Source organism: Cetorhinus maximus, chromosome 12, assembly GCF_964194155.1.
Source record: "Cetorhinus maximus chromosome 12, sCetMax3.hap1.1, whole genome shotgun sequence".
NCBI lineage: Eukaryota > Metazoa > Chordata > Chondrichthyes > Lamniformes > Cetorhinidae > Cetorhinus > Cetorhinus maximus.
Window position 1 is genome coordinate 66,002,020 of NC_135890.1, and position 25,197 is coordinate 66,027,216.

The 25,197-nt window shown below is 45.1% G+C and overlaps 1 protein-coding gene across 2 annotated transcripts in view; it reads left to right on the top strand.

Moving 5' to 3' along the window:
- Positions 1–14,644: 14,644 nt before the first annotated feature.
- The window catches only part of upb1 (ureidopropionase, beta), a 159,016-nt gene continuing 148,463 nt past the window's right edge, over positions 14,645–25,197 (top strand). For both annotated transcript variants that reach the window (XM_078553794.1, XM_078553795.1), the window contains exon 1: positions 14,645–14,818. In XM_078553794.1, the coding sequence (XP_078409920.1) occupies positions 14,715–14,818 (104 nt within the window). In that variant the 5' untranslated portion in view covers positions 14,645–14,714. The remainder of the gene's footprint in view (positions 14,819–25,197) is intronic.

Below are 25,197 nucleotides of genomic sequence, written 5' to 3' on the forward strand. Positions count from 1 at the left end.
TAACAAAATCTGTCCACATCAGACTTGAAAATTTCAATAGGACCCCAACACTCACAGCCTTCTGGAGAAAGAGGCCCAGATTTTTATTTTATTCTTTCATGAGATGTGGGCATCGCTGGCTCGGCCTGCATTTATTGCCCATCCCTAATTACCCTTGAGAAGGTGGTGGTGAACCACCTTCTTGAACCATTGCTGTCCATTCATCCTGTTACGGTTTGGTACACCTGAGTGGCTTGCAAGGCCATTTCAGAGGACAATTAAGAGCTAACCACATTACTGTGGGCCTGGAGTCACATGTAGGCCAGATCAGGTAAGGACAGCAGATTTCCTTCCCTAAACGACATTAGTGAACCAAATGGGTTTTTACAACAATCGACAATGGTTTCAGGGTCTTCATTAGTGACAGTAGCTTTTTATTCCAGATTTGGTTGCAGAATTGAGGTGACAATTTTTCCCTTTGGCCATAAGACCATAAGACCATAAGACATAGGAGCAGAAATTAGGCCATTCGGCCCATCGAGTCTGCTCCGCCATTCAATCATGGCTGATATGTTTCTCAACCCCATTCTCCCGCCTTCTCCCGGTAACCTTTGATCCCCTTACCAATCAAGAACCTATCTATCTCGGTCTTAAATACACTCAATGACCTGGCCTCCACAGCCTTCTGTGGCAATGAATTCCATAGATTCACCACTCTCTGGCTAAAGAGGTTTCTCCTCATCTCTGTTCTAAAAGGTCTTCCCTTTACTCTGAGGCTGTGCCCTTGGGTCCTAGTCTCTCCTACCAATGGAAACATCTTCCCCACATCCACTCTATCCAGGCCTCTCAGTATTCTGTAAGTTTCAATCAGATACCCCCTCATCCTTCTAAACTCCATCAAGTATAGACCCAGAGTCCTCGTTACCTCTTCAAAGAATTCTAACAGATTTGTCAGGCATGACCTCCCCTTGATGAAACCATGCTGTCTTTGCCTGATTTTACCATGCACTTCCAAGTATTCTGAAATCTCATCCTTAATAATGGACTCTAAAATCTTACCAACGACCGAGGTCAGGCTAATCAGCCTGTAATTTCCTGTCTTTTGCCTTACCCCCTTCTTAAACAGGGGGGTTACATTAGCCACTTTCCAGTCCTCTGGGACCCTCCCTGACTCCAGTGATTCCTGAAAGATCACCACTAACGCCTCCACTATCTCTTCAGCTATCTCCTTCAGAACTCTGGGGTGTAATCCATCTGGTCCAGGTGATTTATCCACCTTCAGACCTTTCAGTTTTCCTGGCACCTTCTCCTTGGTAATGGCCACCATACTCACCTCTGCCCCCCGACTCTCTTGAACTTTGGGGATGTCACTCGTGTCTTCCACTGTGAAGACTGACGCAAAGTACCTATTCAGTTCCTCCGCCATTTCTTTGTTCCCCACTACTACTTCTCCAGCGTAATTTTCCAGGGGCCCAATGTCCACTTTTGCCTCTTTCTTACCCTTTATATATCTAAAAAAAACTCTTGCAATCTTCTTTTATAATACTGGCTAGTTTACCCTCATATTTAATCTTCTCCCTCCTTATTTCTTTTTAGTTGTCCTTTGTTGGTCTTTGTAGGCTTCCCAATCCCCTGGTTTCCCACTGCTCTTTGCCACATTGTATGCTTTCTCTTTAGCTTTTATGCTGTCCCTGACTTCCCTTGTCAGCCACGGTTGCCTCATCCTCCCTTTAGTATGCTTCTTCTTCCCAGGGATGAATTTTTGCTGTGTCTCCCAAATTACTCCCAGAAACTCCTGCCATTGCTGTTCCACTGTCTTTCCCAGTCAATTCTGGCCAGCTCCTCCCTCATGCCTCTGTAGTTGCCTTTATTCAACTGTAATACCATTACATCTGATTCCAGCTTTTTCCTCTCAAATTGCAGGGTAAATTCCATCATATTATGGTCACTTCCTTGTAAGGGTTCCTTCACCTTAAGCTCCCTTATCAAATCTGCCTCATTACACATCACTAAATCTAGAATTGCTTGTTCCCTAGTGGGCTCCACCACAAGCTGCTCCAAAAAGTCATCTTGTAGACATTCCTCAAATTCCTTTTCTTGGGATCCACTACCAACCTGATTTTCCCAGTCTACCTGCATATTGAAATCCCCCATGATCACTGTAACCTTGCCTTTCTTACACACCTTTTCTATCTCCTGGTGTATCTTGTGCCCCACATCCTGACTACCGTTCGGAGGCTTGTACATAACTCCCATTATGGTTTTTTTAACCTTTGTGGTTCCTCAACTCTGCCCACACAGATTCTACATCATCTGACCCTACAACATTTCTTGCTATCGATTTAATTTCATTTCTTCCTAACAAAGCAACCCCACCCCCTCTGCCAACCTGCCTATCTTTTCGATAGGATGTATATCCTTGGATATTTAGCTCCCAGTCCTTGCAGCCATGTCTCCTGTAATGCCCACCACATCATACCTGCCAATTTCAATCTGCGCCACAAGCTCATTTACCTTATTTCGTATACTGCGTGCATTCAGATACAACACCTTCAGTCCTGTATTTCCCGTCACCTTTCTCATTGTCGTCCCTTTATCTGATGTGCTTGAAGTTAGATTCCTAGCCCTTTCCAAACACTCTGTCCTATTTTGTGTTCTGGGGACTTTAATAGCCTCTCCTGGGCTCTCCTTTCTTTTCAGTTTTTTCATAATTTTCAATGAAGTTGGATCCACGCCCCCCCACACGCTAACCTGCTGCTTTGTTTCCCATTAGTCATATTTCTTCGAGTTTTACCCTTCCCTCCCCCCCACTTTCTAGTTTAAAGCCCTGTTGACCACCCTATTTACCATTTTCGCTAGAACATTGGTCCCAGATCAGTTCAGGTGGAGACCGTCCCAACGGTACAGATCCCTCCTGTTCCAATACTGATGCCAGTGCCCTATGAAATGGAACCCCTCTTTCCCGCACCACTCCTTTAGCCACGTGTTTACTTCCCTTATTCTCACGTCCCTATGCCAATTTGCACGTGGCTCGGGTAGTAATCCGGAGGTTATAACCCTTGAGGATCTGTTCTTTAATTTAGTTCCTAGTTCCTGAAAATCCCCAAACAGGTCCTCTTTCCTAGTCTTACCTATGTTATTTGTCCCAACGTGGACCACAACAACTGGATCCTCCCCTTCCCTCTCCAATATCCTTTCAAGCCAGTCAGAGATGTCCCTCACCCTGGCACCAGGCAGCCAACATTCCATGCGGGACTCTCAATCCTGCTTACAAAGGAAGCTATCAATTCCCCTAATTATAGAATCCCCTACAACTACCACTTGTCTTTTTGCTGCCCCCTCTTGAATGGCCTCCTGTGCCAAGGTGCCGTGGTCAGCTGGCTCATCCTCCCTACAGCCCTCTTCCTCATCCACACAGGGAGCAAGTACCTCGTACCTGTTGGACAAGGTCAAGAGCTGAGGCTCCTCTGTTCCTGAACACAGGATCCCTCTACCTGCCTCACTTGCAGTCACACCCTGCTGACCCTGACCACTGACCGGACTTGAGGTACTTAATCTACCGGGTGTGCGCCTCCTGATACAAAGCGTCCAGGTAACTGTCCCCCTCCCGGATGTGCCGCAGCGTCCGGAGCTCGGACTCCAGCTCATCAATTCTGAGCCGGAGTTCCTCCAGCAACCAACACTTGCTGCAGATGTGGTCACTGCGGCTTGCAATGGGATCTGCCAGCTCCCACATCATACAACTACAGCACATCACCTGCCCAGCCATCTCTACTTAGATAATTAATTTATTAATTAGCTTTACAGTGTTTTTTTTTTCAAATTTGGTGCAGATTTCCTACCAACCAATCAGGTCACAGCTTTCCTGTGACGTCACTTTGGCCACTTGCCTCTGTGTCTTTGACAGAGAGATAGAACATGCTAATATAGGTAAATATTAATTTATAGTGAGATTATGGCAATAAATATATATCTATAAATATAGTTCCCACTATTATAAGGAATGTGAGTGAGCATTTCATTGGAACAGGTGTAAGAAACAAGGCAGAACAGATCATACAAGTTTTTCAGTGTAGTGAGTGGAAAGTTTGCCAGGGAAGGAAGGCTGTGCAAAGGGCCTTGGCCTTTGTGAATATTTCAGGCAAGAGATGCCAGGCTGATTAAACAGCAGACCACCACTGCCACTCACTGGCATCCATGCCTCTGTGTCTACAGACCCCAGCAGGTGCCCTTCATCAACAGATAGTGTGTAAGGCAGGCAGGGCAAGGTGGGTGGAAACGTAAAATATGCTTCTAACACTGCACTGCTCCAAGCTGAGATTGCCTCCTCTTACCTTGGCCAACCTGATGAAACCACTCAATGTCCATCTGCAATAATTAGCCACCAAGGTTGTTGGATGTTGCACTCTATGCCAGGCTAGTCACCAAACCTGCATCACACCTTTCAAGGATCCCCCTGAAGCCAAAGTAATGGGTCATCCATTTACAGAGTTCAGCCACCACAGAATCACAGTGCAGAAGAGGCCCTTCGGCCCATCGGGTCTGCACCGACATGTGAGAAACACTTGACCTACCTACCTAATCCCATTTACCAGCACTTGGCCCATAGCCTTGAATGTTATGACGTGTCAAGTGCTCATCCAGGTACTTTTTAAAAGGTGTGAGGCAACCCGTCTCCACCACCCTCCCAGGCAGCGCATTCCAGACCGTCACCACCCTCTGGGTAAAAAGGTTTTTCCTCACACCCTCCCTAAACCTCCTGCCCCTCACCTTGAACTTATGACTGACCCTTCAACTAAGGGGAACAGCTGCTCCCCATCCACCCTGTCCATGCCCCTCATAATTTTGTCTTATCTTTTGCACTGATGTGTTGGGCTCCTCCATCATTGAGGATGATGCAGCCTTCTCCTCCAGTGAGTTGTTTAGTTGTCCACCACCATTCACGACTGGATGTGGCAGGACTGCAGAGCTTAGATCTGATCCATTGGTTGTGGAATCCACGTTAAGTGTAATCTGGGGTCTCCAGCTATTTTAATGCTGCAGGAATCATTGATGTTCCTTTACCTTCTCCTCCTATGAGAGTCTTCCTGTAATAGGCACTAGTAACTCAGGGGTGAAGGAAAGCCAAACCATTGCTGTTCTTGTAAACTGAACAAGGAGGAAAATCCAACTCTGACCATCTAAGTTCACATGCCAATGACAACGGACAGCTGAGTGAGATACATCAACCCCTAAGAAAGGGGGCCTTCAGAAGAGGATGGAATGTGTGGGTAGTGGACATTGATGTTCTTTACCCATTTACTTACGCAGCAATGTGGACAGAACAGCTGGGTTTCATACAGTGAGCATGTAAGTATCTTCAGTCCCAGAGGACAAGAATCAGCTGGCAGCCCTGCTACGGAATTAAATGTGTTATTAGTTCACAGTTGCTGCTGAATTCCACACATATTCCAATTGGTTTAAAGTGCGGGTTAGTCACTCCCTTACAGCTGCTTGCAATGATCTGAGGTAAAATCATTTTGTTGTTGCTATCGGATACCTCAAAGTGAGTGAGAAATTCTGCTCCTGGACTAATGCCTCTTTATATTATTAAACAGCTCAGCAATCAGACAGTTTTCTGCTGTACCAATCTGTCCTTTCATTGGGGATGAACTCCATGACAAATGGGCAACAGCATACTCCAAAAGTGTGACCCTGAGCCTGTTAAAAGCACTGAATAAATACAAATCTTTCTATCAAGAATGAGTTCCGATACAAGGAATCAGTTAGTTATTATCCAGGACTGTGCTAGGTTACTGCCTCAGTGAGTTACTGATTGCACTGGCAGGGGTGGGAAAAGGAAGGAGAAATCACTGGCGGAGTCACCCCAGTCGTTTCGATGTTCTCTGACTGACTAGCTCAGCAGGGGTACTGGGGAAGAGAGAGGGGTAAAGGTCTGCCCACTTGATTCAAGCAGAGGTGTGAGGGTAAATGTACCGAATGACCTTTGGCCTGAGACTCAGATGTCATTTGCGAATTCTTGATTTACTCTAACGGACAAGACGTGAGGAGAGGAGAAACAAAATACAGAGAAAATAAAATGGAGAGAATATGAATATAACAGGGTGTGGGAGAAGAGCATGGTTTTTTACTAACAAGCTTAAATTTATACAACAATATAATTTCCACATATCCAGGAAAAAAATTAAACAGCAATATGCTGTTGGACAGAGCTGTTCAAAATGGAAGCAAGGTCACTGTGATTGAAAGGATTATTACCACTCCATGTTTCACCTATGACACTGGGGTCAGTTGCTCTTATTCCGTGAACCTGAGTGATGATTAACTCAGCACTGAGACCCTTGGTCATTACTAATGCAACTGAATCTGAAGGCTGGATCTACATGCCGAGTGTCTATTCAGTTCTGGGTTTTTTAAAATTCTTCCTTGGGATTTGGGCATTGCTGGCTAGACCAGCATTCATTGCCCATCCTTAATTGCCCTTGAGAAAGTGGTGGTGAGCTGCTTTCTTGAACCGCTGCAGTCCATGTGGTGTAGGTGCCCCCACAGTGCTGTTAGGGAGTGAGATGCCAGGATTTTGACCCAGTGACAGGAATGGCGACATATTTCCAACCCTCCACCAGGACATTGGTTCCAGACTGTTCTGTCCTACCTCCCTCAGAACAAGGGATGAGCCAAGAATCTGTGCTCAGCTGAAAAGAAATGCTTTGAAAAGGGAAATGAAAATTAAATTGAGTGAGCTTTCCAGATAGCGCCTTGATCCCGTTGGATCAGATGCTTGTTAGGAAACTGAAACTGGATCGGCAGTAGCATGCATTCCCCCTAGACTACCCTATGACAGTGTGAATGAGCAGGGGTGACACAGAGTAGGACAAGCTGCTTAAAGAGGAAGGAGGAGAAGGGGAGAAGGACTCTTGGCAGAAGGCCATATTCACCCAGGGCTGCTCCAGGGGTAGCTCACTGACCTAAGCATCAGTGACAAATGGCAGGCAGAAGCTTTCATAGTGACACTGACACCCCCTACACCAGGGGGCACTCTGGCTCTCCAACCAGTGCAACCTGTTCACTGTCTATAATTGGACAGTGAATGTGACAGTGGCGTGTTAATTGGCTGCCTCCAAGAGGACACACAGTGGGGCCTGGACCTGAAAATGGTCTAAACTTCTGAAAATCTTTAAAGAGCAGAAGATTCTGCCTAGTGTGTCAGTCTTTTCTGCCTCAATAAGGGCATTTAAGAGCAAGAAGAAACAAAACTTTCCCAATCCATTTTATCTGGGAAGCATGAAAAAAAGCCTTTCTGAGCAGGAGACTGAGGAAATGTCCAGTATGATGAAGTTCACATCCGGCTCAGTAAACACTCTATTTTATTACATTTCTTTAGAAACAGTACAAGGAATTGCTGAAATGGGCCACCTGCTGCAGCCACAACCTCAACCTCAGAGAAGGCAAGAACAACACTGCCAGCAGCCATGAAGGTAGCTGTGCCCATGAATTTTTCCAAACTGGAGCAGGTGATATTTGCAACATCTCTCAGTTCATCATTCACTGGTCCTTGAGGTTCCAAATGCAAAGACAGTGGAATAAATTTCATTCTCTCTGAGCAGAGAGAAGCAGACAGGGTGAACATGCAGTTTGGTGATGATTGCAGGCTTCCCCATGCTGCAGGGGGAGGTTGACTGCACACACTTTACTTTGTGGATGCCTCACATCAACTCTGAGATGTCCCAGAACTGGAAGAAATTCCACTCCCTCAACGTCCAGCCCATGTGTGACCATACACAGCAGATCAGGCAGGTCAATGCCCGGTATCCTGGATACAGTCATGATGCCTTTATTCTGTGGCAGTCCACTGTGCCATCTGAATTTGAGGCAAAGGCAGCGAGGGCTACCTACTGACCACCTGACTCGATGTAGCGATCATATACCATACTGCCACACAATGTGATAGTGCAGCTCATTAGAATGCTGAAAGGGAGCTTTCAGTGCCTGGACAGATCCTGGAGGAGACCTGAAATACTCAAGATGTCAATATTCACAGTGGCTGCCATGTGAGGGAACAGCCTTTTGCCATCAGGTATATGGGAAACAGGCTGAGGAGGAGAAAACCAACACAGCCCTGTGATATCAGTAAACACAATACCAATTCCCCATTCAAAACAGTGTCATACTTTACCTTCCCTCTGTCACTGACCATCACAGCATCTGCTTGACCATAATACTAAAATAAAAGCTGACACAAATTAAACATTCCAACCAAACTGACAAATAAAATTATGCCACTTTGCATACAAACATAACATAATCGCCCTGTGTCTTCCTTTTGTGTCTGTCATTCCTGTGTCACTGTCTGACCCAGTGCTCTTACACAGTGCTACCCAAGTGGCTGCAGCATGGCTGGTGGAAGGCTGAAGAATTTCAGTGGGGGAGACTACAGATGATCTTACAGGATGACCTTAAGCAGCTCTGGCCCAAGAGGGCCAGCTGCAGACTGCACCATCTCAGCATGGGTGGCAGTAGTCTGGGCTGGCTGACAGGCAACAGTCAGGGCACTGGCAGTGTGTTAGCAGTGGGAGGGTGAGTGCTGTATTCCTGAGAGAGGACAGCAGGTTCAAGCTCCACAGACCCACTGCCACTCCCCCGGGGCAGTGCCTCCACAATCCTAGCAATGAGTTACACTGCTGTAAGATGCTGCAGGCTCCTTTGAACACCGGCATCTACAGCTATGCAGGCACCAGTCTGAACCCTCATGGCAGCTAAGCTTTCAGGACCTCAGTCTGTGCCTTCACTGCGACACCCAGACATTGGGTAGCTTCTGATCGTGCTGCATTGGAAGCTGAGACAATAGGGGACACTGGGCCTGCAAGTCATGGAGTTGCTCACCACTTCTATGCTGGGGAGGAGGGAGTCTCAAGCTCTGTGCAAAGCCCTGTGCCAAGGTGACACCAGACTCCTCCATGCTCCTTCACAGTGATAGCAGTATTTCTGGCAGGCCTGCCCTACACCGAGCATTTCGTTGTGAAAACCCATTAACATTCTTCTATAGCCACGCCATCGACAGGCTCATATGAGTCCTCTTCAACAGCACTCCCTCTGGCAAGCTAGCATCTCTCTTACCCTTGTCCCTTGCCTTGGCTGCAGCCCAGTTGTGCCCAATGTCTCACCACATACAGATCCTACTGCGAGCTATCCTCTAAAGTAAGGCCAATGTTATTGGAGCTGGTGTCTGTGAGTGTGAGAGAGTGAGTAACTGTGTTTCTTATTCATCATTGCCCTTCTGCTCCCTGACCAGGTTCTAGTTCTTGGGTATCTGGGAGGAGAAAGGCAGAAGGGTAAAGTTTAGGTGAGGGGAGGGGGAAAGAAAGAGGTGGATGTTTACACCATCTGCAGCTTGTGAATCAGAGGAGATTGTGGGTTTGAGGGGGAAGTGATTTGTGAGAAGGAAGATTAGTAGGAACTTACCAGCATCGTCTGTGATTTCTTCCCAGCTGCTGGTAAGTGTCTTAGTCCTGTCCACTCCCATGATAGTGACCACTGTCTCCTTCATCTGGGTTAGGACATGCAGCCTCTCTAACCACTTATATGCTGCTGCCTCCAGTTATGCACCACTTTGCTTTGAAAGAGAGGGGCAAGTGTCAATAAGTGGGAAGCAATCTGTTTGCTTAGTGTGCCTATCGTGGTTGAATAGTTGGCCGTTGTGCAGGTTGTGAGATGTGGGTGTGAGGGTATGGTAAGCTACGATTGTGAGGTATGAATCATGATTGATCTGAGATTGTTGGTGAGTGAGTGACGGTGGTATGCTGCATTCAGCAGTCAGACTTCTGGTGCAGTTGGTGGAATGGGGCATTTGAAGATGAATTCACGGACCTTGACCATTCATGTGAGATCATTGAACTTCTTTGGACTGCATCCAAGTCCTCAGGACTCCATTCCTGGCTCTCACTGTGATGGCTATCTGCTCGTACTGCCTTCGCAGTCTGTCTGGAAGATCTTCTGACCCCTTGTGGAGGGAGGGCCAACTCTTCTCCTGTCCCCTTCCTGCACCACGGCCTCCAGGAGAACCTTGGAACACACTCTCTGCCCTGTTGCATCATTAATCAGTTTTCTGGCAGGTCAGACACTCTTCTCCATGCAGCCACCTCCAGCACTTGGTGCAGTTAGAATGTGCCTCCACTTTATGTAGCGCAGGCTAGCTTTATATGGTAATAACCCCACATGAATTAAGGCATGCAGCCACTCAGCAAAGTGATTAGCACTGAGATGCACCTTATGTTGGCTTAGCCTGCATTGGAAGGAAAGTGTGTGTTAATCTGCAATTGCATTCAGGCTATTGAATTATATCTTACAGTACAGAAGGCGGCCATTTGGCCCATCATTCCTGTGTTGGGCTGTCTGCAAGAACAATTCACCTAGCCCCCACTCCTCCCTGTACCACTGCCCCACCCCCAAAGCCCACCAATCACTTTGAGGTTGCTCAAAACTCAACCAGAACTTGCGTTCAACTCCATGGAGAGTAAAATTGAACAGGGTGAAAAACCAAGGTTCAACTTGATCCCACCAGTCTCCCAGAACATGAGTTATGATAAGTTCACTTCACTTCCCGTTGAGAATATGTATAAATACCACAAAACATTTTCGATGTGTTTATGATTTTCCAATTTTGACTGAAGTAGTGATTGTAACAAGGATCTGTTAATGGAATAGCTCAAATGAAGATAACAAATGATTGAAAAAAAACTAGATATTTAAGCGATCATACTAAAGCAAAACAACAATATGTGGAACAATTAGTGAAACAAGCAGAAGACAATTCACTTGCGTTTAAAAATATAAGAGTTCTTGGGAAGATAGTTGAGATATCAACCAGCACATCTGTTTGATTGATTAGTCAGTCTGATGACTGCGGGATAAAAGGACAATTTGTATTTCTATTCTGCCTTTCACAACCTCAGGACGTCCCAAAGCGTTTTCCAGCCAATAAAGTTCTTTTGAAATGTAGGCACTGTTGTAATGTAGGGAGAAGATTTTAGTCTTGTCTAAGGGTCTTGGAGGTGCACAGATGTGAATAAGGAATACAGCCTGATTTTCCCAAACTCCTTGAGAGGGCTATGAATCACTGAGTTTCACTACTGAGTTCTCAGAGTCACAGTGAACCACAAATATCAGAATGTAATTAAACCATGTTGGTGAACACACAGGATCCTTGCAATGGGATTTGAGGAATGTTGCTGTTTTTGGAAAAGCTCAGCCTCTGAGGAATCAACCTGATCTGGATGGCTGTGTTGATGTGTGTGGGATTGTAAACTTTTATGCTGTTTGCATCTGCTTGTAGTAAAATAATCCAATTCTGGCGGTGATGTTTGGTGATGCAACAATGCCATCATCTGTGTAATTTATATTTTCAAATCAGGCAGGGATGAGGTTTCATCAGTTCTGGGTGTTTCCTATTGCTCTGCTATCAGGAACCAGCAGTGTCTGCTTTCCTATGTGAGGAAGGGAACTGGTGAGAGAGGGAGATCTAGCCTGAATGAAAATAATACCTTAGATAAAAACAAAAGGCTAAAAGCTACTGCGGATGCTGGAAATCCAAAACAAAAACAGAATTACCTGGAAAAACTCAGCAGGTCTGGCAGCATCGGCGGAGAAGAAATCAGTTAACGTTTCGAGCCTTCATGGCCCTTCGGCAGAACTGAAGCATAGTTTCAGCAAGGGAGAAATATAAACTGGTTTAAGGTGGGTGGGGCGGGGGGGGGGGGGGGGGGTGGGTGGAGAGAGACATTGAGGGTGTGGTGATTGTGGAGATGAGCAGATAATCAAAAGATGTCACAGACAAAAGGGTCAAAGAGGTGTTGAAGGTGGTGATATTTGTCTAAGAAAAGTGCTAATTAAGAATGGAAGACAGGATATTCAAAGTACAGCTCTAGAGCTGTACTTTGAATATCCTGTCTTCCATTCTTAATTAGCACTTTTCTTAGACAAATATCACCACCTTCAACACCTCTTTGACCCTTTTGTCTGTGACATCTTTTGATTATCTGCTCATCTCCACAATCACCACACCCTCAATGTCTCTCTCCACCCACCACCCCCCCCGCCCCACCCACCTTAAACCAGTTTATATTTCTCCCTTCTTCTAACTATGCTTCAGTTCTGCCGAAGGGCCATGAAGGCTCGAAACGTTAACTGATTTCTTCTCCGCCGATGCTGCCAGACCTGCTGAGTTTTTCCAGGTAATTCTGTTTTTGTTTTGAAAATAACATCTTCCTTGCTGTGCCAGTGTGACCCTTCCATTTCCCACAACAGCTTTATCTTAGTTTTGATCTATGGATCTTATCAAGTAGATTGAGGTCACTTCAAACTAGTTGCAATTGAGACCTTTAAAGCTGTTTTTATACTGGTCTGGTGTCACTCCTTTGCTAAAGTTTGGATCTTGATTATTGGGGCATGCTCAGACCAGTGGTGCAGAGGTCCAGTTTGATGTGAAAGGGAAGTGATTTTTGGAGCTGTGAATCTCAGAAGTTTTTTGCACTTGATTTGGAGCTGGGAGCTTGGGCTCACACCAAGAACCCAAGGCATCGACTCGATATCAAATGGCCTTTGATTCCCATACTGGAGAGAGGAGACTGTCAGGGTGAACATTCAGTGTGCTGCCCAGATCCAAATACAGTTGTTCAGTCTGTCAAGACAATTAGCCAAATGTAAACCAACCTGTCAAAAAACATTCTCTTTGACAGTCTGATAAACTAATTCCACTGTCACAAATTGACTCCAACCTTATTCAGTGAAAAGTAAATTGGTCATCAGCAGGGCAGGTCTGTTCAAATGCAGAGGGTCAGATCTCAGTGCATCTCGCAATCTCTACCTGGCCTCCTCCCACACACTCATGTGTTCTTTCCCTGCACTCCAGTCTCCTACATCGCTGTGTCCTCTCCTGTACGCCCACACTCCACACCTTCTTCTTCCATGTCCCCACATCTATCATTTGTCCTCCCATGTGACTCTCTCGTGCAGTCCATCCATCCCTCTCCACTGATTCCCAATGTCCCTCTCTCTTACTCTTCATCTGCCCCTCTTTCACATTACACAAGTTCCTCTCTCGTTGGCAATGAATTTCAGCACTAAGAATTGAAAGCTATTACATTTTGGTAAAAAAAATAAAGACATTACATATTACTTAGAAAATAAGAGTCTAAATGGGGTAGAGGAAACAGGGATCTTGGAGTACAAATACACAAATCACTAAAACTTCCCCCACAGGTTAGCAAGATCCTAACAAAGCAAACCAAGCACGAGGTTATATTTCTATAGGGATAAAATTGAACAGTGGATAAAAGGATATAGAGGCAGTAGAGGGTGTGTAAGATTTACAAGGATGACACCCAAAATCTGAGGTTATACATATCAGAAAAGGAGGAAAAGGTTGGTGTCGTAAGCGAAGGCCAAGGGCAACCTAATAGGGGTCATTAAAATTATGAAAGGTTTTGATACAGTGAACTGAGAAAGAGTGTTTCCACTTGTGAGAAGACTAGGTAGCATCAATGTAAGATAGTCACCAAAAGTCAAAGGAAGTTCAGAAGAAATTTCTTTGCACAGTGGTGGGAATGTGGAATTTCCTATCACAGAGTGGTTGAAGTGAAAAGTATTGATGCATTTAAGGGGGCATTAGAGAACCATAAGAGCGAGAAGTGAATAGAGGGTACATTTGGATGAGGAAAGCTGGGAGGAGACTCGAGAGGAGCATAAACACCAGCATGGGCTGGTTGGGCTCAACGGCCTGTCTCTGTACCATATCTACAATCTTCAGTGTAGTACTGAGGGAGCATATTTTATTAAATTCTCTCCATCTGTTCCTCTCCACGACCCTGCATCCATCACCTCCTCACATATCATTCTTCCATAGGCCTCCCTCGTTTGTGTACACGTATATCTCTTGCATTTTTCTTTGTGTCACTCTCTGGAAAACTCACTGAACCGCCACTCACTCCTCTCTCTCTCTCTCTATTCTATTCCCCTCTCTCTCTTTCCTCACTTTCTTCCACTCCCTTTGTCCCAATACCCACATCTCCATTCTCTACCCATGTCTCCCTCTTCAACGTGTGACCTCACCCCAGTGTCCTGACAAATATTTATCTCTCAGTCATCATCACAAAAACAGATTATCTCACCATTACCACATTGCTGTTTGTGGGAGCTTGCTGTGCACGGATTGGCCGCTGTTTCCGACGTGAAAACAGTGAGTACACTATAAATGTACTCGGTTGACTGCAAAGAGCATTGGGACTTAGTTGGTGAAAGGTGCTAGACAAATGCAAGGCTCTCACACCCATTCCTCTCCTCAACCCCACCCTCCCTGAATCCCATCCCCCTCAAGCCCAAGCCCCCCTCAAGCCCATCCCCCAAGAACCCCACCCCCTCAAGCCCATCCCCCAAGAACCCCACCCCCTCGACCCCATCCTCCTTCAAGCCCACACCCCGCCCCCAGCTGCTCCTCGCGCTGTGGGAGGAGCTAGGTTTGGGCCAATCAGGGGGCGGGACGAGGGTATGGGCAAATCAAGGGGCGGGTTTGAGCCAATCAGGGGGGCGGGTTTGGGGTTTGAGCCAATCAGGGGGGCGGGTTTGGGGTTTGAGCCAATCAGGGGGCGGGCTTGAGCCAATCAGCGGGCGAGGACAGACTTCCTGCAGTTGTTGCGCTGAAAGCGGATCTGTGAGCAGTTTGTACGGACACGGTGTCGGTGAAGATGGCAGATAGCGAGCTGAGTTCCCTGGAGGACTGTCTGGAGGACCACCTCCACCCAGAGCAGTTCCAGCAACTCCAGAGGATCCTGTACGGCAAAGACCTCAGGTGAGGAGTGTGTTGTGGGGGATGTAGTCCCCCGCTTCCCCCCCCCGCCCCCTCACTGTGTAGTGTGGGTGAGTGAACTACAACTCCCAGAGGGCACCGCGGGGTGGTCACCTAGCCGTTGCTGCAGGACAGTGACCGGCCTCTGGTCCCATTCACTAGCTCCTTCTCTTCCTTTCAATTCATTTTCTGTAGTTAATAAAATAGCAAAAATCTGTGACAGACAAAATGTTACTCACCCACACCTTCAATTTGTCATTAAGCAAACCAAATGTAACCAAAAAGCTCCAGTGTAGCTATGAGGGAGTATATTTTATCTAATTTTTTCTATCTATTGCTTTCTCATGACCCTGGGTCTATTAAACAGATTCTCTGGCCATTATCACATTGCTGGGTGTTTCTGTGTGCAAATTGCCTGCTGTCCTTTCCTACATGGCAACAGTGACACTTTAAATGTACTCTGTTGGCTGTAAAGCACATTGAGATGTGTTAGGTTTGTGAAAGATGCTGTAGAAATTCAAGTTTCTCACCCTCCTGCACTGTTGGAGGTGCGATCTTTTGGATGAGATGATAAAGCGAGGCCCCATTTGCCTGCTTAGTTGGATGTAACAGATCCCATGACACAGTATTGAAGAAGAGCTGGGGAGTTATCCCTGGTGTCCAATACTTACCGTAATCAACATAACAAAAATAGGTTACCTGATCAAGATCACATTGCTGTTTGTGGGATCTTGCTGTGCACAAATTGGCTGCTGTCTTTTTTTTTCATGGGATGTGCACATCACTGCCCAGGTCAGCATTTGTTGCCCATCCCTAATTGCCCTTGAACTGAATTACTTGCTAAGACTCATGTTAAGAGTCAACCACTGTCATGAAAATATATTAATTTTCATAATATTGTAACTTATTGTAAAGGTAGGTTAATAGAGGGGTTTGGATCAGTTTCTCTGTGTGCAAGGGGTATGTGTGTGGGTTTTAACTGAATTACAGACAGCTGGCGTTTTGATGTATCACAAGGGAAGCTAGGTTTGAAATGCTAAATACGTAAACATGGCTGAAGTTTTAGAATGTGAAGAACATCTGCATTTTTAGATAAACCAGAGTCATGAATTCAAAGAGACGGTAAGATGTTATACCTAGCCAACAGAGACTAAGCTAAACAGTGTGTTTATTTTTCCTAAAGATTACTGATAATACGAGCCCTATGAAAGATTTCTATTATGGAAAAAGTAAAGTTGCAAAGACATTGGAACAATGGGATTTACATTAAAAAGGAAGAAACATGTATAAAGGAGATGAGGTTATGTTTAAGGAAGAAGGCATTCTAAGATCTAACAAGTGTGGAAAGCCTCCAGCCTCTATGTACCAAGCTGCTGTCTCCAGGAACCGAAGCTAAGAGAATTCATTTTAAATATCATTGTCCGGGGTATTGTGTGCTTTGCCTGGGTCTGTTGAAATCTATGTGGTTTTACTGTTGCGTTAATGGAGGTATAACTGGCAGCCAGATTAATTAGAAGGTTTAGGGGTTATCATAGTAGTAATTTGTAGACCTATGTATGTGCTTAAAATAATTTATTTTATTAATTGATGTTTAATTTAGTTTTGTAAAAAAACCTCTGTTATTACTACTGAATTCAAGGTACGCATCTCAAAATAAAAATACAAATTGCAAAACAGTTGTGGCAGCTGTTTCAAGTTTCCATCTGGGATTTGAGCAGCTCAGCATTTACCATCTGCTGTGCCATAACAACCACATTGTAGCTACCTGTAGGCTCGGCCAGGTAAGAATGGCATTAGTGAACCAGATGGGTTTTTATGATCATTGATAGTAATGGTGACCATGAAACTAGCTTTATATTCTAGATTTATTAATTGAATTTAAACTCCTCCAGCTGCCATGGTGGTATTTGAACCCCTATCCACAGAGCATTCCTGGGCCTCTGTATTACTCGTCCAGTGACATTACCACTTGATCTTCCTGCGTTACAACAGTGACTACACTTCAAAAAAACTTCATTGACTGTAAAGTGCTTTGAGATGTGAAAAAACTATATAAATGCAGGCTTTTTTAAATACTTATCCCTTAATGAATATCTCAAATAATTATGTGGTCATGATTCCTTTCTGTTTGTGGGGTCTTGCTGTGTAGAAATGTCTGCCATGTTTCTTACATTAGCACAGTTACTACACTTCAAGAATGCTGAGTTGGCTGTAAAGTGTTTTGAGGTGTCCTGAGGATGTGGAATGTACAATATATTATATAAATGCATATCTTCCTTTCATTCAAAATTCTCAGTGATCTGCTAAATAGTTGCTCAAAATGTTTCTTTTAACCTGGCCCTAAAACTGATTTTGTTAATAACCAATCTTGTGTTTACAGATTAACCGGAATGAGCAGATATTTAGTGATCCTGCACCCAGTTCAGTGAGAACTGACTCAGGAAAAAGAAGATGAAATACTATAGTATTTAAAACTTTAATTATTCCACAGTTTTGAAGTTGTTGGTTTTTGGATTGTTGAATACTGAAACAATTTGTAAGGTACATTTTTAATGTTGAAACTGTTCCAAGGCACTGTGTGTTGGGAGTGGAGGATGAATTAGAAAGAGTGGGATTTGGAGAGGAGGTAGAGAGCATGGCTGAAGAGTTAGGTCATCAAAAGATTTTATAAGTAGAAAGAGAGGCTGAGAGCTCTATGGAGAGAGTTCCACAAAATAGGATCGTGTGACAGGAAGCTCTACTACCAGTATTGGGTCTTCGGGAGAGAAGTGAATAGAAGGAAGAACTTTTTTACGCAGAGGGTAGTGGGTGTCTGGAATTTGCTGCCCAAGTTGGTGGTAGAGGCAGAAACTCTAAACTCTTTTAAAAAGTACCTGGATCTGCACCTTAAGTGCTGTAAGCTGCAGGGCTATGGGCTGGGTGCAGGAAGGTGGGGTTAGAAAGGGCATCTGGGTGTCCTCGGGCTGGCATGGACAAGATGGGCCGAATGGCCTCCTTCTGTGTTGTAACTTTCCTATGGTTCTAAGGCCGGATCCAAGTGTGTGTGGCCTTGGGAGCTTTGTTCCTGTATAGGTGGCTGTTCGCTTAGGCTCCCACAGGAACAGTAGGTCAGGTTGCCGCAAACGCCACTTGTTTAAAGTATTTGGATGAGTAAGTGAGAATTCACTTGGAGATTGGAGCTACCAGCAGAGCCATCTAACCATTCCAAACACGACACCCCAAGAGCAAAGCTGCCTGTCAGTAATTAATGGAGGCATCTGAAGGCCAAAGCAGAGCCTGGGGTTTCTGCTGACGTGCTGGAGCCCATGCTTTGGCCTGTGAGACATCAATAGCTGAGATTCAGGATGCCCATTGTAAACCCATTCCAAGAACTTCCTCAATCAGAACTCTCTCCTCCCAAACTCTCCAAGGCCTTGGTAGTCCAGCTGGAGTGGGATATTTCTGAAGGAGATGTTCAGTGAAGTTATTGGCCTTTGTCAACCCCAACATGACAGTTGGGGAGGCAGGTTAAAATACCAAATTCATATAACACCACCCAGCATGCCACACACACACTGGCTGCTGTGCGGATATTGGGGTGTCTGCATGTTCCACTGTGGAGTGGTGGGGCACTTGTTAACATAGTTACACTTGGCTCCTACAGTGCCACCCCATTTTGAAGTTAACTGGTGCTGCATGGATTTCCCAGGGCTTGGGAAACTTGACAGTGAAACTGTCCCTTTTAGCACCCTTTCTGGGCCAGGAGGAACAGGAGTGCTCCCTCTAGGCCCCTTGAGGAATCCTTTGGCTTTCTCAACACCGATTTCAACCCTTGCTGATCTTCTTTCCCACACTCAGGCCAGGGAGAGAAATCAGGGGCCCTGGTGTTTCTCCTGTTTCCAGGCCCCTTATTCCTCCCCCTCCCCCTCAGCTTAACCCTTCCCCTCAGTCATGCATGGTATTTTTCCCCCTTTCAAGATTCAGCAATTACAGAAAGGTCCTAGTAAAATGATGACATGCATTGTTGGCACCTGGTTACAAATATCGTCTGATATATATGTATGTTGAATATATAAAATAAAGACACTATGTTAACAAGGGTCATTAATATTCAGAGCAGCAACAATATAATGCAGTGTTAGTTTGTGTGCACCCTATAGGTGTTCCCACCATAACTATTAAACAAACCAGAGAGTACAAATTTTACTTTAACAGCATCATGCAATATTGTTAATTTGATAGGAAAATATCCCATTAGTTATTTATAACACTTTGCAGATGACAACATTGATTTTGTTGACTGCCTCAACTCTCATTAACATGTTCTGCACATTGCACCATATGCACACAGTGACAGAAAATTCATATTTGAGGGAAAGATTCAATAATTGCAACCCATTAAACTGCACAAGATCTTTTCCATTCTGTAGAAGTAGAAGACATTCTCCTGCCCGGGTGCATGATATTATTCAATATAATTATTTCATATAAGGGGTGTTGTTGGATTTTATTTTATCAGTAATCTCACAGGGTAGAAAGATCAAAAGACTCCTGAGCAACAAAATGGAATGGTTGAACAACATAGGTCTTCACTATCAGTGAGAAGCATTGGAGTCCTCGGGTGTCTCTGTGCGACACAAGCTTTAAGAAGCCAGAGGACAAAGACTGAATAGTTCACAATTATATCTGTGTTTTCTTGATCAGCAAGTCTGTTGCTGCTTCTCACTACAACAACATATTTTCAATATCTACTACGCATACAACGTTATCACAATATTTCAATACCTCAAAAAACTCATAAAAAGCACCAAGATGGAGTGGGATAATAGGTAAGTAGACAAAAGGACAAGATTGAAGTCGATGGAAAAGACTCTTGAGAATCATGTGCGGTGTGAAACAGGCTACTGATTCACTATGAGACCATTATGCAATCCTGTCCTGGCAATCTCACCCTACAAATCCTGCTCACAGTAAACTTTAATTCGCAACAAAATAAACAGAACTCCAGCCATGATTCCACCCTCTATCTGTAAGATAATTATGGATAACAAAGGCCATCTAGTCCAGTTCATCTCATCCATCCCAGAATGACATATGAACATACATATTGTGAGCAGGAGTAGGCCATTTGATACCTCAAGCCGGCTCCGCCATTTGATAACGTTGCCTATATTATACCAGTGGCAACGACTCAAAAGTATTTAATTGGCTGTAAAGTGATTTGGGACATTGTGAAAGGAGCTGTTTAAATGTAGGTTTTGTCTTTCTTTCTTTACACCTGCACGCAGTAAGCAGAGTAACTGTAGCAATTGTGAATTTGGAGGCCCAATGCTGATTGTCTCTAGGTAATTAAACACAGAGCAATCATTTGATGTTAGGAAAGTGGCTGCAAATAAATTACTACATTTATAAAACAATTCAAATCTGTCGCTAAACTTCCCTTCCTGCCTCTTGCCCCCAACCCCGACTCCAACCTCCGCCCTCCAAAACACTATCCAACCTTCTCCCCACCCCCCTACTTCCCGTTCTCTCCCCCCACCCCTCCACCCCCACACAGCATCCAATTGGTTGTAAAATTACAGGGATGTGACGGACCATTTTTCAAGCAGGAACACTCGGTTGCGACTGCTGCTTCTCACCTTCAGGCAGCTTTGTGGTTTTCAGGTGGACTTTTCAAAACAAAAAAATCAGAATTGTGAAGCTGCCCCAAAGGTTGGAAGCAGCAGCAACTAGTGAAACTGACCTGTCGCTGACAGACTGGATTTAAAAATATCGGAACTCTCAGCCTGACAGATACGTTTTTTTCTAAGCTAAGCTGTAGCTCTGGCTGGTCAGGTTGGACAATGAGAAACTGTTAAGAGCACTAGGCCCAGCCCCCCCCCCCCCCCCCCCCCCACCAAGACTTGGAGCCCCAGTGATTGGCACCGTCTGCATTCCCCTTGCGAGCCCTGCCCACACCACCAGGCCATCACTCCATGTGGAAGGGGATGATAAATGAAAGGCCAGAGTTGGAGGAATTGGTGGTTATAAGGCTGAAAGAGGGGCAAGGACATGATCAGATTTAAGTCCAAGGAGAAATTTGAGGCTCTGGGGGCTGGAGTAGGTCAGCGAGTACCATTAAAGGAATAGGACCTGGTGTCCTGATGGAGCAGGGCACAATACAGGCAGCAAAGATTTGGATGAATTCAACTTTATGGAGGCTGGGGGCTGGGAGACCGAGCCAGGAGAGCATTGGAATGGTTGAGTCTGGAGGTGATAGTGACAAGGATGAGAACATCACTATGACATAGGCTGAGGCATAGGCAGAGAAGGTTTGAGTCGGTCGTTTTAAAATCAAACCGAACCAGGGTCAAATAGAGCAAGAAAAGTTTCCTGAGTTCAACCTGAGACAAGGATCAGGAAGGGAATGGAGCTGGGCTCTGGAGTTCAGGAATGCCAATGTTATTGTCTTCAGTCCCTGCTACAAACTCCATTCTATAGCTACTGACCCCATTAGCCTCCCTAGCAACAGTCTCAGGCTCAACTCAACTTGACCCAAGCCTATAGCAACATAACCATGCTATTTGGGAGATCACCTATTTTCACCTCGTGACATTGCCTGACTCCGGATCCAGACGTTGCTGCCTCCAGACCCGTCTATTCAATGCGCTCCTGGCTGGTCTCCTGCATTCAAAGAAGAATCTCCCTAAAGTTGAGGTCATCCAAAACTCTGCTGCCCTAATCTTAACTTGCAGCAAGCCCTGTTCCCCTATCACCCCTATGCTCAATGACCTACATTGGTTCCTGGTCAAGCAATGTCATGGTTTTAAAATTCTCATTCTTGTTTTCAAATCCCTCCATGGCTTCGCCACACCCTATCTCTGTAATCTCCTCCAGCCCCACAAGCCTCCCAAGATATCTACATTCTTCTAATTTAGGCCTCTCCAGCGTCCTCGATTTTGATCGTTCCACCATTGGTGGCCATGCCTTCAGCTGCCTAGGCCATAAGATATTGAGAAGAGAGAGTGCACAGTTACAGGGAATGTCATGTTTGAGCTTTATTGGGATGGTGAGACAGCAACCTGATTGGAGATATTGAAACTAGGAGTTTTGGGAAATATGGGGCTAGCTATGAACTCTGAGGCAGGGAGGGAGTGGTGGTAAGTGTTTGGGTTTTGAAATGCAATCACTACTACATGTTCTACCTGGCTTGCCATAATCATGTGACCTGCCATGAGGGAATGTCTGTGGGCAGCCATGATACATTCAGTTTAATTAAGACACTACACTAGACGTACTGTAATCATAGAATGACACAGTACAGAAAAGACCCTTCGGCCCATCGAGTCTGCACCGACACGTGAGAAACACCTGACCTACCCACCTAATCCCATTTACCAGCACTTGGCCCATAGTCTTGAATGTTATAACGTGCCAAGTGCTCATCCAGGTACTTTTTAAAGGATATGAGGCAACCCGCCTCCACCACGCTCCCAGGAAGCACATTCCAGACCTTCACCACCTTCTGGGTAAAAAAGTTTTTCCTCACATCCCCCCTAAACCTCCTGCCCTTGAACTTATGTCCCCTTGTGACTGACCCTTCAATTAAAGGGAACAGCTGCTCCCTATCCACCCTGTCCATGCCCCTCATAATCTTGTACACCTCGATCAGGTCGCTCCTCAGTCTTCTCTGCTCCAACGAAAACAACCTAACTTTATCCAACCTCTCTTCATAACTTAAATGTTTCATCCCAGGCAACATCTTGAAAGGAGGCAGAATCTCCTCTGTACCCCCTCCAGTGCAATCACATCCTTCCTATAATTTGGCGACCAGAACTGCACACAGTATTCCAGCTGTGCCCTCACTAAGGTTCTATACAACTCCAACATGACCTCCCCACTTTTGTAATCTGTGCCTCGATTGATAAAGGCATGTGTCCCATATGCCTTTTTCACCACCCCCACTAATGTGCCCCTCTGCCTTCAGAGATCTATGGACACACACGCCAAGGTCCCTTTGTTTCTCAGAACTTCCTAGTGTCATGCCATTCATTGAATACTTCTTTGTCAAATTACTCCTTCCAAAGTCTATCACCTCTCACTTTTCAGGGTTAAATTTCATCTGCCACTTATCTGCCCATTTGACCATCCCGTCTATATCTTCCTTTGGCCCAAGACACTCAACCTCACTGTTAACCACCCGGCCAATCTTTGTGTCATCCGCAAACATACTAATCCTTCCCCCACATAGTCATCTATGTCGTTTATATAAATGACAAATAGGGGACCGAGCACAGATCCCTGTGGTACGCCACTGGACACTGGCTTCCAGTCACTAAAGCATCCTTCTGTCATCACCCTCTGCCTCCTACAACTAAGCCAATTTTGAATCAACCTTATCAAATTACCCTGTATCCCATGTGCATTTGCCTTCTTTATAAGTCTCCCATCTGGGACCTTGTCAAAGGTTTTGCTGAAATCCATATAAACTACATCAACTGCACGACCCTCATCTACACACCTGGTCACTTCCTCAAAAAATTCAATCAAATTTGTTAGGCATGACCTCCCTCTGACAAAGCCTTGCTGACTATGAGCTCATAACATGGTGTCAGAAGCTGAGCTGAGATTGAGTTTTGAGAAGCTGAAAGAGATGTCACAGCTACTGAAAAAGAAACACTCCCAGCTCCTGCTGAAATGAAAGGTGCTGTGTGGAAGTACTGGCAATTTTTCCATCTGCAATGGCAGAACTACGAGATTGCAACAGATTTAATTAACAAGCCAGAGCTGATACGAGTAGCATCACTTCTAACACTGCTGGGAAGAGACTGCTACAAATTGTATTCCACCCTAAATCTCTCCAAAGGACAGAAAAAACAGATGACAAAGATTTTGAAAGCCTTGAAGGCACGCTTTGAACCCCAAGTGAATGTAACGTATATGTGTAATGTATGTGTTCAACATTAAAGCTCAAAGAGTCCATTGATCAGTATGTGACTGCAGTAACACAGCTTGTAGAATCATGTGAATTTGGGCAACTAAAAGATGAGCCCCTGCATTGAGAGCAAGTCCACAGAGAGGAGAAACTTTCTCTTAAGAAAGCGATAGACATGTGCAGAACCATGGAGGTTGTAAAACATCAACTAGAGCACATCTATGGCACAACAGACCAGGAGATACATTATGCTGAGAAACATTCCAGGCTGAAAGAGCAGAGCAATCCGGGACAAAGGGCAAGATGCAAATACTGCGGAGGACATCATACTAATGAAAAGAAGGATTGTCCAGCATGGGGAAAGCGGTGTTTTAACTGCAAGAAGCAACATCATTTCACACACAAGTGTTTGGCTAGAAAGAAGCAAAACAAGCCTATACAGTTGGCCACTGGAGAGATATCAGCAGAAGAGTGATGAAGCACTATAAACACTATGAAGCAGGTTGATTCCATCAAGTCAGCAGGTGATCAATGGTTTGTGACTGTTACAATGATGACCTCAGGAGAGTGCCAAGTGAACAAGAAGTGTCAGATAGACACTGGTGTGTCTGCAACATCATGACTTTCACAGGCCTGTGTGAAGTGGCATAACATGGTGATCCAAAAATGAAGCCCTTGAAAGTAAGGATGAAGCTATATGATGGCACGATACTCATACCGAGAGGACAAATTAGTCTGGGAGCCCAATGCAATGGCGAGAATAAAAATCTGGAGTTCCAGATCATAGATGGTATGCAACAGCCACTCATCTTAGCTGGAACGAGTCTGAGGCTTGGGCTGGTAACCCTGAATGTGCCAACAGAGATTTACATTTCGCAGCACACAAGACCATTGCCTGCTGCACAGATCCTAGAAGAGTACACAGATGTGTTTATAGGGTTGGGGTGTCTACCAGGAGAATATCATCTAGAAGTAGATGAGGGTGTAAGATCAATTCAGCGCCTGTCGAAGAGCTCCAGCTGCCCTCAAGTCCAGCTTAAATGACAAGATAGAAGAGCTGGAAAAGAAGAGAGCAATCAAGAAAGTGACAGCTCTTTCAGGCTGGATTAGCAGCATAGTGGCAATGAAACAACTTGGAAAGCTGAGAGTATGCTTAGACCCAAAGGATCTAAATAAAGCGCTAAAGAGATCTTACTTGTGTGTGAAATGATTTGGCTTCTTGCAGTTAAAACACTGCTTTCCCCATGCTGGACAATCCTTCTTTTCATTTATATGATGTCCTCCGCGGTATTTGCATCCTGCCAACCATCGTAAGAATATTGCCACAACTTGCCAAAGCAAAGATCTTTACTACCATAGATGCGAAGGATCGTTACTGGCAAGTGAAGCTGGATAAAAGTGACAACTTTAACTACATCTTGGACGCCATTCAGAAGCTGCAGATGGTTGCACATGCCATTTGGCATTTCCACGGCTCCAGAAGAGTATC